This window comes from Ceratotherium simum, chromosome 16, assembly GCF_057802395.1.
Source record: "Ceratotherium simum simum isolate JZ-2026a chromosome 16, ASM5780239v1, whole genome shotgun sequence".
In the NCBI taxonomy this organism is placed as follows: domain Eukaryota; kingdom Metazoa; phylum Chordata; class Mammalia; order Perissodactyla; family Rhinocerotidae; genus Ceratotherium; species Ceratotherium simum.
Window position 1 is genome coordinate 61,585,393 of NC_141915.1, and position 16,621 is coordinate 61,602,013.

General features: G+C 52.6%; 1 protein-coding gene across 4 annotated transcripts; it reads right to left on the reverse strand.

Moving 5' to 3' along the window:
- Positions 1–2,252: 2,252 nt before the first annotated feature.
- On the reverse strand, positions 2,253–4,792 carry LOC101401497 (carbonyl reductase [NADPH] 2). 4 transcript variants are annotated; one of them, XM_087440230.1, is made up of 8 exons: positions 4,713–4,792; positions 4,088–4,185; positions 3,833–3,976; positions 3,683–3,725; positions 3,478–3,577; positions 3,287–3,351; positions 2,920–3,037; positions 2,257–2,837 (listed from the first exon to the last, which is right to left on the reverse strand). In XM_087440230.1, the coding sequence occupies exons 1-8, from the start codon at positions 4,762–4,764 to the stop codon at positions 2,465–2,467; spliced, it is 993 nt and encodes a 330-aa protein (XP_087296356.1). In that variant the 5' UTR covers positions 4,765–4,792; the 3' UTR covers positions 2,257–2,464. The 4 variants fall into 4 exon arrangements, with proteins under 4 accessions (XP_087296357.1, XP_087296356.1, XP_004432935.1 ...); XM_004432878.3 differs by having other exon boundaries at positions 2,619–2,837; positions 3,822–3,976; XM_087440231.1 differs by lacking the exon at positions 3,833–3,976 and having other exon boundaries at positions 2,253–2,837.
- Between the last annotated feature and the right edge of the window lie 11,829 nt (positions 4,793–16,621).

Sequence of the window (16,621 nt, forward strand, 5' to 3'; positions counted from 1 at the left end):
GTGTTGCAGGACAGCGCGGGGCGGGGCGGGACGAGGCGGGACCAATCGCAGGGCCGTGTCCGAGAGGGGTTGGGGGCGGGGATATTCAAATAGAGGCCCCTCCTGCAGAGGCGATTGGCCGAAAGGAGTGGGCGAGGCTGGCGCGGGGCTGGCGGAGTCCCGGCCGGGCCTGGGGCGGGGTTTCTCAAACTGCCTGGTGGCGCCGGATCAACGGGGCGTGAAATCGGTATGGCGGGTCTTAGCCAGCATTTTTTCCCTGCCAAGAAGATTATTACAAAAAAACAGATGTGGTAGTTAATACCAGAAAGAGCGTGTACCTACACGTGAAATGGGGAACTCAATGCTAACATTTCTTGTTTTGTTTCTGAGAAGAAAAGTTTGGCAAAAAGGATCGCATGCCCCCCTCTCCCAGGCATGGGGGTGGCTCCCGCCCACACACTTGTAGTGCCCAGAGGGCAGAGTTTGAACAACCAAATAAGCCTGAAGAAGAAACCAATGCCAGCAAAGGTCCACTTTAGCCTCGACGGGAGTTTGTACCCCACGGTCACCCGGGCCAGCCTGCAGGAGGCAACCAGCACTTTTATTTTATTTTATTTTTAAACGATAATTCTTTTTTGTGTGTGTGTGAGGAAGATCGGCCCTGAGCTAACATCTGCCAATCCTCCTCTTTTTTTTTTTTTTTTTTTTGCTGAGGAAGACTGGCCCTGGGCTAACATCCATGCCCATCTTCCTCCACTTTACATGGGACGCCACCACAGCATGGCTTCACAAGCGGTGCGTCAGTGTGCGCCTGGGATCCGAACCAGCAAACCCTAGGCCACCGCATCGGAGCGCGCACACCCAACCGCTTGTGCCACCGGGCCGGCCCCTAGCCAGCACTTTTAAAAACTTGGATAGGATAGAAAAGGATAGGATTGGGTTCATCGGGGTACATGGTGGCCAGCAAGGGCAACCATTGCTTCCTGAGGCTTTAGGGTCAGTTACAGACGTACTTGTGCCTGCTTGCACACTGGCCCCCCTGTGAAAGCTATTTTTTTCTGTGGCTCATGATGGGACAGTCTAGAACGACTGCCCTGAGGACCTTCTGTGGCCAACGGTAAGAAATTGGTGATTGCAGGGCCTTTGGGTCACCTAGAGCTTTGGGCCCAGAGAGGTGGACAGGCCGGAGGTGGCCAGAGGTGGCAGGAGGCACAGATTTGAGAAGCTCCTGGAGGATAGCCAAGCGAGTCCTCCCCTGGTGGCCTTGTAGTGCAGCCCACAACCCCTGGCCGCTCGTCAAATCCTGCCATCTGCTCCTAGACTTGGACCCTGTCTTCTGCCTGCCAGAGGCCAAGAGAGGGACAGCCCCCAGCCTGTCCTTCCTGAAAGGCACACCTTTTTAGATTCCTTTGGTGGCTTTACCTTGCCCCCAGAATGTGTCCAAACACTTTCACTTGTCCTGTGATTCTCGGTGGGCCAGCTGGACTGACTCAAGCCAACTCTGGCAAGAACATTGTTCCAAGAGGCCCCGAGGGCTGGCCGGAAGTGCCCTCAGCGTTCCCCATCCCACTCAGTGCACTGTGCTCTCCTGCTCAGCAATGCCATTGCGTGGAGTGCGTGGAGGGCCCCACCCAACCCCTCGACCCCTGCCCCCTTGCCCAGGGCTGGACACCGCACTAGTCCAACTCACTGACCAACCACCTCAGGCCTCATAACACCCACACCCTGGCCTCCCAGAGGGCATGTACCACGTGGGGAACTGACCCAGGCAAGCACAACTAGAATCCGGCAGGGCCAGCAAGACCCTCTGGCCACTCCAGGCTGCAAGGCTGTTGTGCCTGGATTCAGGCCAGGGACAGTAGGTAGAGCAGCAGCTGTGGATGCCTCCCCAGCTTGGGCTGCCCTGAGTGGTCTTGTGGGGGGAGGTGTGCCCAGAGGTGGAGCTGCTTTCCCTAGGGTTGGATAAACTAGACTGGTGCAGCCTCCTGCCCCTCAGGCCGGGGCTGAGTGCTCAGTCTCATCTTCCCTAGGGATGGCCTAGGTAGGGTCCAGGGCATCCCCCCCACTCCGCAGACCCTCTACCCTCTCTGATGGGCAGCGATCAGCAGGTCAGCTGGGACGCTGGGCTGAAGGGCCGGGCCAGAGTCTTAGGGGAGGAAAGGTGGCTACAGGCTGCCCTCTGCCCTCTGCTCTCTGATCGGGGCATGTTGGGTATTGGAGGGAGGGGCGTAGACACGAGGAATCTCCTCCTTGCGAAAGAATCACGGCCCTTCTGCCAAAAGGCAGGGTCAGCAGTGGAATCCCGCTGGCTTCAGGATTTGCGCCCCCATTGCTTCACGGAAGGTGAAATGTGTGCCCCCAATCCCTGACCGTCCCCTCGCGGCGTGCTCCTCCAGAGGCACAGTTCCACAGTGGCATTTACTTAGGCAAATCGACCCCAGCACAGCAGAGGACACAGTGGGTGGGGGCGACAGAGGCGGGGGTCTCATGGCAGCGCGGGTGTGGTTGCGGAGGGGTGTGGCCAGATTCGGGGTCTGCATGGGGGATGCGCTGGTGGGGCGGGCAGGGCACTCTGCGGAGCATGGAGGTGGGGCTGGACGACTGCGGGGACCGCAGAGACCGCGGGGTGGGGCGTGAGCGTGGAGGCGGGCCAGGGGCGTGGCCTGGTCTGGGCGAGGCCGGGGCATGGAGGCGTGGTCGGGGCGTGGGGCCCTGGCCGAGCCGGGTTCCGCTGGCCGCCCCGCGCAGGGCGCTCTAGGAGGCCAGGTACCCGGCGTCCACGAGGATGCCCGAGCCGCTGGTGGAGGCGCTGAGGTTGCTGAGCAGGAAGAGGATGCTGTTGACCACGTCCTCCACCTCTGCAGCGGACAGCGGGCGGGGTCAGCGCAGCTCGGTGCAGCCGCCCCAGCCGCGCCCGCTGCCCCCGTTGGCCTCGCTGACCTGCAAACTTCCGCAGCGGGTGACGCTCCTTCAGCTTCCGGACAAACTCGGGGTCCGTTGTGACATGCTGGCCCATGGCTGTCAGCACCACCGTGGGGTTCACAGAGTTCACCCGAATCTGGGACCAAAGGCCAGTGGACTAGTCCTTCCCCCACAGCCTCCACTACCCCCGCTTCCGGCTGAGCTTACTTACTGTGTTGGGTCAACCCCTGACCCCACTGCCCAGAGACTTGGGTGGTCCCCAGGACTCTCTCACCACCCCCGCCCCCGTTCTCATTTCCCCAGCCCGCAGCCTTGCCCCTCAGGGCCTGCCTCGTGTCCCCCACAGACCCGGGCCCCCACACACCCCCAGCGCCTCCACGCCTACCTTGTATGGCCCCAGCTCCATGGCCATGGCTTTGGTCAGCATGGTCATTCCGCCCTTGGTGGAGCCTGTGAGGGGAGGGTAACACTGAGGACCCCTTAGGGATTCAGCCTTCTTTAGAGCACGGAGGCCCAGCCCCAGAGCCAGAGGCTCCGGCATGGAACGGGGAGTACAGGCTGGGCAGAGGGACTCACTGTAGGCAGCTAGGTTGGGATAGGTGACATGGGCCACCATGCTGGAGACATTGACGATGGAGCCAGGCACCCCACGGTTGATCATGCCCTGGGCCACAATCTGGAAGCAGAGTGAGAGGGGGGCAGCCTGACCCCTCTGCACTCCCACCTGGGCTGTGTCTGGGCCATGTCAGTGCTGGGCCACACCCTCCCCCTGCTGGCTCACCTGGGACACCTGGAACACAGAGTGCAGGTTCACATTGAAGGACCTGGGGGGAGAGCAGATAGTCATATGGACCCTGGCCACATCTGCCCCACGTCCTCAGCAGCCCCCTCCCCAGCCCACCTGCTCTCCCACTCGCCACCTGTCGAAGACCTCCTTGGTGGTCTCCAGGAATGGGTATGTCAGTGCCACAGCAGCGTTGTTCACCAGCAGGTCCATGGGGCCCACACTGCCCAGTGCCTGCTCTGTGGCCTCCCAGTCACCCAGGTCCACACACACCAGCTCTATCCCGGGGCACTGAGGGGAAACATTGGGCAGTTAGGGAGGGTGGGGGGTCCTGGCAGGCTCGTGAGGATCCTTGAAGGTGTGGGGGGCAGGCCTGGGCCATGGTGCAGCTTCGTGCCTCACCTGCTTGGAGAGGCTGACCAGGTTAGCGTTGGTGCGGCTCACAGCCACCACTCTGGCTCGCAAGGCATGCAAGGCTTTCACAGTGTCCCGTCCAATCCCTGCAGGGGTGCACCGGGAGGGCAGATGGCTCAAAGCATCTGGGTCAAGGCTGGGGGCAGGGGCTGCAGCCTTGCTGCTCAGGAAAGAGCAGTGAGAGGGCACTGGCCAGAGGATGGTGGCCTGGGAGTGAGCGGGGGCCTGAGTCAGAGGCCCGCCAGCCAGGATCCAGTCAAGGGAGGCCCCAGAGGGCGGCTCCTTCCCACTGGGCCCAGGGAAGAGGCCGTGGCTGGGACCACCATCTGCCCAGCCTGAGTCTGAGGGCTGCCCTCTCTTGAGGGGGGGTGGTCTTGCATTGACTGGGGAGGGGCTAGTGTCCTGTGCCAATGGGGCCTGCTGGGTGGTGGGGAGCAGCCCAGACCTAGGTCCGGGGGCTGTGGTTTGGTGGGGGACAATTGCTGGTGGGGCCGGTTATGACAGACATGAAGAGACTCATAGACCCCAACACAAACCTGTGAGGCTTCAAGTCTGGCCACCTTGTTCTCCACCTCTGGCCTCCCTTACCCCCACCTGGCCCGCTCACACCCACCTTTCCCGGCCCCTGTCACCAGGGCCCTCAGGCCATGGAAATTCAGCTGCATGGTGCTGGCTCTGAGCTTCTGTCCAGCAAGACAGCGGGGCGTGGAGGCTTTATAGACCTGGGCTGGGGAGGCCTGCGAGCAGGAGTGTGTGTGAGTCACCGGAGGAGGGGAGGCGGGGGCACCGGGCGGGGTGGGGCATCAGAGCAGCTGCTGCTTCCTTGTTCACGAGAGCCTGCTCCCCTCAAGGGCCTCCCTCTTCACCCACACCCCAAAGGCTCAGCCAGAAACTCTAACCTGGGTTTTGGAAAAGAAATTAAAAATAAACCCTGAGGTGAGGGACATGCCCCTTCTTGGCTGTCTGGGGGCAGATGGCCTGGAGCTGACCCCTGCAAGCTCTAGGCTGGGTGCCCCTGGGTGATGGCCAAGGCACACCATGCTTGGGTTGGCCCCCTGCCCCTGCCACCCGTCACCCCACCAAGGCCCCAGTCTGGAGGTTACTACGGCCTCCAGATCTTCTTCACCTGCTGCTAGCCAGCCTAGGACTCCTACCCCTCTGTCCACAGGTGTGACCTCCCTGAGGCACCCTCATTCCCTCTCAGATGTGCAAATCTGTGGACTCTTCTGAGGGGGGCAAATAACTTAACATGTGCTCCCAACTTGTGCCACTAATACCTGTGGATTCTGATGCCAATTCCACTTCTGGGAAGGAGTCTGAGAGTGTGTCCCAAGTGCCTTCCAGTCCTGTGTAACAGGTCTTGCAGGACCAGTGCCTCCATTTGGAGGTCTGAGAGTCAAGTCAGGGCACATGACACCTCCACCAGGCCCTCCAGGTGTGGCCCCAACAGGTAGGTGGGCCCGCTGCCCTTCCCTCACTCAGACTTTGGGCCAGACCCCCAGGTGCGACCCCAGGAAGAAGGGCTCCTGTCAGAAAGCCCATCCCGCCTCTCTGAGCTCTCCCTGACTCCTGGAGGTCCAAGGGGCTCACCCTCTGGAGGGCGCTGGGCGCCGCCCTTGACCTTGTGGTTCATCAATGAGTAAAACAGAGGAAACTTTTGCCCTGGGCAGGGACGCAGGGAGCTCGAAAGCTGGCTGTCTTCCCCCACTCTGGTCAGAAATTCATTCTTAAAAGGGACTCAGGGTGCAGGCTGTGGAGGGCACAACTGAAAGTCACTTCTGTGCCTGAGTGAACCCACTCAGAATGCACACAGGAGGGGCGCCTGGAAAGCACTGCTATGTAGCGAGGGGCTCAGCTCTCATCTACAATGTGACCTTCAGGTTTCTTCATGAGATCCCCAGGGTGGAACACATCTCTTCCACCCCTGTCCTGAGCCCTGGGTGCTGACCTCCAGGTAGCTTGGGAGAAAGGAACATCCAGCGGCTGAGGCATGGGGGGCAGCCCCCAGTCCCCTGCCTGCCCCCTGCCTGATCTACTCGCAGAGGTCCCTCAAGGGACGGTTCTCCCAAGTACCTGCAGCTTAAACAATTTCCCTACCTCCATCAACCCACACCCCAAATCAAAAGCTAGCAGTGCCTGCCCCGCTCCACCAAGGCCACCACTACACTCCAGACGCATTGTCAAATGCTAAAGATAGTTTTTATTTTAAAATAATTCAGAGTTGCAAGGATAGTAGAACTTTTTTTCCTCTGAACCATTTGAGAGTAATTTACAAAACTAGCACTCTATCACCCCCAAATAGCTTAGTGTCTGTTTCCTTCTAACAAAGACATTGTCCTGCACAACCACAACACACACAACACATACAACACAACCACAATGCGACCGTCAGTGTCAGGAGATTAACACTATGTGTCCCTACCACGTGATCCTCAGCCACTATTCAAGTTTCATAAGGTGTCCCAATGATGTTCTTTTTAAAAAAACAGCTTTATTGTGGTACTATTGATATATGCTAAACTGCACATATTGAATGTATACAATTTGATGACTTTGAACATAAGCATATACCCATGAACTGTCACCACAATCAAGGTCATAAACATATCCATCACCTCCAAAAGTTTCCTCCTGCTCTGTAGGTTTTTGTTTGCAGTAAGAGCACGTAACCTGAAATCTAGCCCTTCACGCAGTATTTCAGTTAGTAGTACTGATTGTTGGCTACAGGCACTATGTTGTTCGGCAGATCTCTAGACTTACTCGTCTTGCATGACTGAAGCTCCCCATTTTAGTTTTTTACAGTGAAAGAGTGCGGTCCAGGGTCACATGTTGTCTTTGGATGTCCCGCCTTTCTAGTCTGCCTCCCTCTGGAACACTCAATCACTGCATCACCCTTCCAGGCATAAAAAGAACATGGCTGCTGCAGCTTCACTTCTGTCCTCCAAGTTTTGGGTGAAATGTCTCCTGTGTTCCACACCAACTTGGAACTATGCAGAGAAAGGGGTTCTGGGACTCTGGGTTCATCCTTGTGCAATGTACATGGACCCAACACAAATCTGCCACAGTCCATTGAACTTAACTTCCAAGGAAAGCCAATAGCAAAATCTGCCTAACATAATTCAACCAACAGCACACAACCAAACACATGCTACCCTCTCCCCAAAAGATCATGTGAAGTCCCCTTATCCATCTCTGGGTGATGTTCATTCCTCTTCCAACTGAGTCACGCTCCCCCTTAGATATCCTGTAACTTAAATACTGGAAAGGTTAACTACTTTTAACACATCTGATGGTAGATGGTGTGGGAACGGGAGAAGAGAAGAGGAAAAAATTGGTTAATATGTACTGTGGGAGATCAGAATTTACCATCCCACAATATGTCTCTTTGGCTTGATTATTTTTAAGAAAAAGACTCAGAAAAAAACTTTGACCTTCCCCCTAACTGCCTAAAAGAGTTTAAGATAGAAGGCCTGTTCCAGGAAGGAGCTATCACCATAGTTAACTATAGTATAATAGGAACTAGGTGTGATAGACAGGGAGGAACCTAGCAAGGCCCATTTGATCAAAGTCCTCCCCATGTCCCGTTGTCTCTGGAAGGCATAGCAAACATCTGTTTACCAAACATTTGCTTTTCCATCTCCATGTGAATTGCCTTCTTCCCCTTTGAAGTCCCAAATGACTACCTCCAACATCCTCCTTTGTCTTTAGCTGAAGATGATATTTAAGGTGGTGGCTTTGGCCATTTTGGTGAGTTACTCAGTTTTCCTGGGTTTCTCTCAGGTATACATATTATTAAATTTGTTTAATTTTCTCCTGTTATTATGTCTCATGTCAGCTTAATTCTTAAACCCACCAGAAGAACCTAGAGGGTAGAGGAATAGGCCTTCCTTCCCTACAGTACACAAATATATTTGTGAAAAAATAATGATGAAATTATTACAGTTCTCTTCCACAGCTGGCCACATGGTCACATGGTCATAACTACTGTTTATCTTCTTACACTCCTTCATATTCCTTTGCTCTCAGCTGGCCAAGTTTCCTTGCCCAGTGGATAAGATTTCTGCAGGTACAACATTTTGATTACGACTATGGCTTTGCTACCATTGTGTTAATCATGACCAGTTTGTTTTTGGGAATTAAATGCCACCCCTTGGGCCTTGCCACCCTGGGATCCCATCACTCCCATTGAATTCAGGAATCCCAGATCAATGGCAGCAGTTCCCAGTGTCACCACTGGCCTACAGAGAAGAGCCCCTTAGAGCTCTTCAAGGATGCTGGGGTGCTCCCCATGAATTTATTTCTCAAAAGTGTGGTAAAAGACGCATCCTCTGGGCTCTCCAAGGTGGGTGAGCAGGTCTAACATTCTGATCTCTGTATGCCTTTGGATACCTTCCTCTGTGGCATGCCAAGGAAGTTCTGGCATTTCAGTTCATTTAGAGTGGCCATCTTTGGGTCCAAGTTTCCGTCAACCAGCCAAGCACACTGGTAGAGCCCCTCAGCTGCTCACACTCACTCACGGAATTGAGATCTTTGCATAGTGAGCCCACATCTATCTTCATCTTCATGCAGCTTTCTGTTCCTTCCACATTGGCCCCCTACCCTTAGGGTCCATTCCACACAGATTTCTCCCCATTTCTATTGATATAAATCAGCAAAACTGTGCAATTCTTTTGGTGTGCATTACACCTCTTCATGGGTCACACTTTGTACTTCACCCTCTGGAACCTGACGGAACTTGAGAGTCTAGAGCAGAGAGAGAGGGCCGGCCCCGTGGCTTAGCGGTTGAGTGCACGTACTCTGATGCTGGCGGCTGGGGTTCGGATCCTGGGTTCGGATCCCGGGTTCGGATCCCGGGTGCGCACCGATGCACCGCTTCTCGGGCCATGCTGAGGCTGTGTCCCGCATACAGCAGCTAGAAGGATGTGCAACTATGACATACAAGTATCTACTGGGGCTTTGGGGGAAAAATAAATTAAAAAAAAAAAATGTAGAGTAGAGAGAGGTGGTGGGCTGTGTACTTAGAAGGACCAGCAGTTCCCTGCAGGACAACAACCTCAGGGGAGGCCGTTACAAGTTTTTTAGGCAAAGGGACACTGAGCTCCTGGGGCAGCGGCTGAAGGGCTGCTTCTCCTGGGAAAGGGAGCTCAGCAACACTTAGTGGTTCAAAGCTCTGCCCATCTGTCCCGTCCCAGGGTTCCAGGGCCCATTCATTACCAATTAATGCTGCAGCTTTAAGAAAAGGGACCCTGCAGGGTTAGGACTTCAATTTGCATTGTTATTCAGGATGAGATTTTGAGTTTGGTTTTGGAAATCTTGGCCCTGCAGCTACAAAGGATCAGTGTGTTTTCCAGGGCCACCACAGACACTTTCAGGCTCCTCATGTGGCCCTTGGGCTGAGAATGTCCTTTCCCCAATGTCTCTAGTACCCTTAGTGCCTAGTACACTTGAGCTGAGGAGCACCACAGCACTCAGCAAGTCACACAGCACTCAGCAGCCTCTGCAAGGCAGGCATGTGGGAAGCGAAATATTGTGGAGAGTGCAATCTGCCACATCCACAAGCCAAGAATGAGCCAGAGAGAAAGCCTGGGTTCCAGGCTTTCTCCAGGCCCCGGCTGGCCACGGAGAGTCTCTCTGAGCCCAGGACCAAGAGGAGGCATGGGGGAGGTCTGGGGATGAGACGGGGCCCCGTGTGAGAAGCAGAGATGCTAAGAACCAGGGCAGGCCAGGCCGACTCTTTAGGGGACCAGGACACAGGGCAGAGGGAAAAGGCAGCCTGAGGGCTTCATACAGCCTTACACATACCATAAACACACCACACACACCACAGATAACACACATACCACAGACACCACACACATTCACAAACCACACATACACACCACAGCACACACACCACCATGCACACACCATACACACTACACACACCACCACATACCATACACACAACATACAACACCAAACACACATACCACCACATACATATACACAACACACACACACCACAGACACACACTAAACATACACACCACATGTCACACCACACACACACCACCACACACCACTACATACCACACACACAATACCACACATCACACAAACACACACCATATGCATACCAAAGGTACCACATGTACCACACATACCACACACAACACCACACATACCACGACACAACACACACTACACACACCACACACAACACATACCACATACCATACATACCATAACCACACACACTTACACCACATACACCACACCACACACATACCACACAACACCATGTACCACATACACACTACACACAACACCACACACCCCTAGATACCACACCATACACAACCACAGACACCACACATGCACCAAAAGTACAACACACACAACACACACCAAACACCACACACATACTGCACATACCACATGCACACTGCACACCACACACACTGCACACCACACACACATACCACATACACCACACACCACAGATACCATGCACCACAGACACACATACCATACCCTACCATACACTCATACATACCATACACAACACACACACCACAACACACACACACCACACATACACCACCACACCACACACACAATACACACACATACCACAGACACCACGCACACAACTATACAGCACACACACTTACACACCACACACACTCACCCTCATGCCTGCATTACTGACTGTTTTTCTACCCCTGGGATTCTGGGTTCTTCATTCTCCAGAATTGGCCTTCCAGAGGCTGCCCTCTGCGCTCTGGCCCCAGCAGGCCGTAGAGGCTGTCTTCCCATGAGACAAGAGGGTGGGGGTGCCTGCACCCTGGGACAGCACCTGGAGGGGCATCAAACCCAGGATCAGGGCTGCCTGGAAAGGGTTTGCAAAGTGCCCCCACGCCTGCCCCAGGGTGCGGCACTGTATAGCTCCCTGACATGGGCTCATCAGGGTCTCTTCAAAAGGAAAGTCGTTTGCTCCTGGCTGAGCAACATGAGGAACCACCATGAGCCTGACTTGTGCTCTGTGGTTGTGATGCACATGGTGGACTTGCCCATGCCACACAGGGAAATGGACAAAGACGCAGGCCCCGAGGCTGTGATGGGGCCACACCTGCTGTGAGCCCCTTACTGGGCTGGAGGAGAGGAGCAGGCCTCTGTGTCGTTAGTCTGCTTGGCAAAACCCCAGTCCTCTTGCATCAGGTGTGTAGTGAAGAATGAATTACTCAGACAGGTCTGGCCTTTGCCTTGGCTCCTGGAAGGGGAGCTCCAGGCTCCCTCCATGTCCTGCCTGACAGGACCGTGTGTAATTTATGCCGGGGGCTTTGGGACACGCTGTATCGGTTCTGACCTCTGGAAAGAACTGGAGTCTAAAGGTCAGGCCAGCCCCACAAGCAGTAGGTGATGAAGCCCCAGTAAAATCTCTGGGGGCCAGCCTGGTGGCATAGTGGTTAAGTTTGGTGTGCTTCACTTCGGTGGCCTCGGTTTGAGGGTTCGGATCCTGGGCATGGACCTACACCACTCATCAAGGCATGCTGTGATGGCAACCCACATACAAACTAGAGGAAGATGGGCACAGATGTTAGCTCAGGGCGAATATTCCTCAAGCAAAAAGAAGATGATTGGCAACAGGTGTTAGCTCAAGGCCAGTCTTCCTTACCAAAAAAAACAAAAAACCCAAAACAATTCTGGACATCAAGTGTTGGGCAAGTTTCCCGGGTTGGCAATAATCCATGCAGGTTGTCAAGCCTCAAGACTCCACTGGGACAGATGGCCAGAAGCTCCATGTTTGGTGCCTCCCAGAATCCACCCTCTATGTCTTCTCTTTTGGCTGATTTTCTATATTGTTTTGCTGTTATAAAACTGTAATCGTAAGTACAGCACTTTCCTGAGTTCTGTGGGTCATTCTAGAGAATTATGGATGCTGAGGGGAGAATTGTGGGATCCCCTGAATTTGTAGCCAGCTGGTCTGCAGTAAGGGTGGTCCTGGGGATCCCTGATCTCATGGCTGGTGTCTGAAGTGAGCGTGGTCTTGTGGAGACTGCTCCCTCAGACTGCAGTTTGCTAAGCTCCTTTGCAACAGGCCACAATTCTGCTGCACCAACAAGCCCCACAATCTCAGCAGCATAACATAACAAGAACTCTCTCACTCAAGCTACAGGCCCAGGGTCAGCCACTCAGGGACTCAAGCTGGTGGAGGCACCACCATCTTGTAGCTACATCATCTGGAATTTGGTCATCACAAGAGGCAGCTGTGACGCCCTGCACCTGCTCTTGGCTGCTTTGGCCTGGAAGTGACACGCACTACTTCTGCCCACAGCATGGCCAGGATGAGTCTCATGGTCCCACCTACACTTAGAGAGGCTGGGGCATGTCAGGGAGCAGCTGAATATTTGGTAGGCCCTAACTTCTCTGCCGCATCTGGTCAATCCAACTCCTCTTGTCACCAGCTACCTGCCCCCGAGTTGCTTAAAGAGTTACTTAGGCTTAGAGTCACTTGTTGCTTAAGTTGCTTAAAGAGCTGCTTAACAAATGCCATCAGCATTCAGTAGTTCCTCAAAGTTGTTTTTCAGGAGGATGAGCAGCTACCCACCAGCTTAAAGCAGCTCAGACCAGTCCAAACCACCCTGCAGGAATGATGCCTGTGCAGAAGAATGGAAAAGTGTACAAAAGTGACCTTTACTTCATTGTAATATTAGAAACACCACCCTGGGAGGAGCTCAAGTCATATTAACACCACATGCGATGCATGCAGGGGCGTCTATCTGAACTGCTCATGTGCCAGCCCTTGCCCGCCTCTACGTGGAATGACAAAGCTTCCTTCTTGCATATTCATTCTCTACCCCAGATCAAAGGCACCCACTCTCCTTGTTCGGGGAGCCATAGCTTTTTTTTTTTCCCCAGATTTTTTTTTATTGTGAAATTTTTGTTGTATGTTACTGTTTATCAGTCACCATATAAGTGCATCCCTCCACCCCTGGTGCCCACCCCCCAGCTCCCTAGCCCCTGGTAACTACCAAACTGTTCTATCTGTGCGTGTGTTGGTTTATCTTCCACATATGAGTGAGATCATGCCCTGTTTGTCTTTCTCTTTCTGGCTTATTTCACTTAACATAATACCCTCCAGGTCCATCCATGTTGTTGCAAATGGGATGATTTTGTCTTTCTTTATGGCTGAGTAGTATTCCATTGTATATACATACCACATCCTCTTTATCCAGTCATCAGTCGAGGGACACTTGGGTTGCTTCCACTTCTTGGCTATAGTGAATAATGCTGTGATGAACGTAGGGGTGCATAAGCCTCTTTGGATTGTTGATTTCAGGTTCGTTGCGTAGATACCCAGTAGTGGGATAGCTGGATCGTAAGGTATTTCTATTTTTAATTTTTTAAGGAATCTCCATACTGTTTTCCATAGAGGCTGCACCAGTTTGCATTCCCACCAGCAGTGGATTAGGGTTCCCATTTCTCCACAGCCTCTCCAGCATTTGTTGCTTTTTGTCTTGGTGATTATAGCCATTCTAACGGGTGTAAGGTGATATCTTAGTGTCGTTTTGATTTGCATTTCTCTGATGACTAGTGATGTTGAACATCTTTTCATGTGCCTATTGGCCATCTGTATATCTTCTTTGGAGAAGTGTCTGTTCATTTCCTCTGCCCATTTTTTGATTGGGTTGTTTGTTTTTTTGTTATTCACTTGTGTGAGTTCTTTATATATTATGGAGATTAATGCCTTGTCAGATATACGGTTTGCAAATATTTTTTCCCAGCTGGTGGGTTCCCTATTCATTTTGATCCTAGTTTCATTTGCCTTGTAGAAGCTCTTTAATCTGATGAGGTCCCACTTGTTTATTTTTTCTTTTGTTTCCCTTGTCTGAGTAGACATGGAATTCAAGAAGATCCCTTTATGGCTGATGGCGAGTAGTGTACTACCTATATTTTCCTCCAGGAGTTTTATAGTTTCAGGTCTCACCTTCAGGTCTTTGATCCATTTTGAGTTAATTTTTGTGTATAGCGAAAGAAGGCGGTCTATTTTCATTCTTTTGCAAGTGGCTGTCCAGTTTTCCAAGCACCATTTATTGAAGAGACTTTCCTTTCTCCACTGTATGTCCTTAGCTCCTTTGTCAAAGATTAGCTGCCCACAGATATGAGGTTTTATTTCTGGACTTTCTTTTTTTTTTTTTATTTCTGGACTTTCAATTCTGTTCTATTGATCTGTGTGTCTGTTTTTGTACCATGCTGTTTTAATTACTATCACTTTGTAGTATGTTTTGAAGTCAGGGATTGTGATGCCTCCAGCCTTGTTCTTCTTTTTCAGGGTTGCTTTAGCTATATGGAGTCCTTTGTTGCCCCACATGAATGTTAGTATCTTTGTTCTATTTCTGTGAGGAATGTCCTTGGGATTCTGATTGGGATTGCATTGAATCTGTAGATTGCTTTAGGTAGTATGGACATTTTAACTATGTTTATTCTTTCAATCCAAGTGCATGGAATATTTTTCCATTTCTTTATGTCATCATTGATTTCACTCAGTAATGTCTTATAGTTTTCATTGTACAGGTCTTTGGCTTCCTTGGTTAAATTTACTCCTAGATATTTTATTCTTTTTGTTGCAATTGTAAATGGGATTGTCTTCTTGAGTTCTCTTTCTGTTAGTTCGTTGTTGGTATAGGGAAATGCAACTGATTTCTGTAAGTTGATTTTGTACCCTGCCACTAGCTTTGTGAAATTCCCTATGGTCTCCATTTTATTTGCTGCATGCTGTAAATAAAATTCTGGTTCGTGTGACAACTACTGCTGGTGTAGTTTGATTAATTTGCCAAAGAGAGGACTCACTTTGGTCCAGTAACACTGCTACTGTTTTTGTAGCAAGAAAACACACACATGACCACCCCAGACACGCCCACAAACCACATGGCTTCTCTGAGCTTCCCGATAATCGCCCACACTTCCCAATCCTTCACTTGATCAGATGGCCTCTCTCACCTCCTGTTCTCTGCCAACCCTTGACACCTCCCTCCTCGCTCTTAGCTGATGGCTTGTTCCCCCCAGCACCTGCTGCCCAGCACTGCCCCACTCCCTACGCCCCTCCCACACCCCAGCTTTCTGCTCCCAACAGCATCCCCTCTTGAAGGCCAGCTCCCTGGAGAGTGACCCATTCCTCCCTGTGTCATTAAAGCGTCTCCCGAGGGGCCCTTCCCTTCTGCACCAACAAGTTGCTATTTTCTCTTCTTAAAAGCAAACCAGGGGCCGGCCCTGTGGCTTAGCCGTTAAGTGCGTGCGCTCCGCTGCTGGCGGCCCGGGTTCAGATCCTGGGCGTGCACCGAGCACACCGACGCTACCGCTTCTCCGGCCATGCTGAGGCCGGATCCCACATACAGCAACTAGAAGGATGTGCAGCTATGACATACAACTATCTACTGGGGCTTTGGGGGAAAAAATAAATAAATAAAATTCTAAAAAAAAAAAAGCAAACCAGCAGAAAACCAAAACCTGCACTAGCTACCACACATCTTTACTCTTGTTTCAGAAGAACTCCTCAAGAGAGAAGCTTTTCTCACCATCTCTTTCCCCGCCAGATCCACTTGAATGGCGCTTTCACCTCTTCACCAGACTGCTCCTTGTAGCCAGTCCCTGTGGTCACTCACAGGCCCCGCTGATCTGCATCCTTTCTCAGCTGGTTGCTCCACTCAGCTGCTATGGCCCATCGGTTCCTGAACCCTCCTGCTCCATAGTGACAGCCTCAGGTTCTCTTTTCCCCAAGGCTCCCCGAGGGGCTCCAGGGGAACATCCTTCCTGCGTTTCCCAGTTCTTGGTGGCTCCAAGCGTTCCTTGGCTTGTGGCCACATCACGCCACTCTCTGCCTCCTCCTCACATGGCCACCTCCACTGTATGTGTCTGTATCTCCTCTTCTGCCTCATATGGAAATTTGTCGTTGGATTTAGGTCCCACCCCAATCCAGGATGACCGCATCTTAAGGTCCTTAACTCAATTACATCTGCGACGTCTCTTTTTCCAAATAAGATCCCATCCACAGGGTCCAGAGATTGGGACGTGGAATTCTCTTTAGGCCTCCATTCAGCTCATTGCCTTTGCTCATTCCTCCTTTGGGCTTTTGTGCACGTTGCTCTCCCACCACGAGCCGAGCCAGAGTGCCAGGACACTGACGGGTGCTGGGTGAGGGTGGCAGGTCTGGGAGGTGAAGTGCCTTGTCCACTGTCATGAGCTGGTCAGTGCAGAGTTGGCCTCTGCCCGGCCACCTGCCAAGTGCCAGCCTGAGCTACAAGTCGGCCTACCATGGAGAGCTGACCAGGTGCAGGTAGGTTACGTGGGTGGTGGAGTGTGGACACTGACCAGCCTGGGATCTGCTGCCCTGGAGAGGGACTGCCGGCGCACACACTTGCACATGCACATGTGTGCACATGCGGACACTCACACTTCTGGCCATGGAGATCTGAGTTGGGGAGGAGCAGGATGGGAGGACAGTGTGGGCAGCATTCCTGCCGGGGCAGGGTGCTCTGGGAG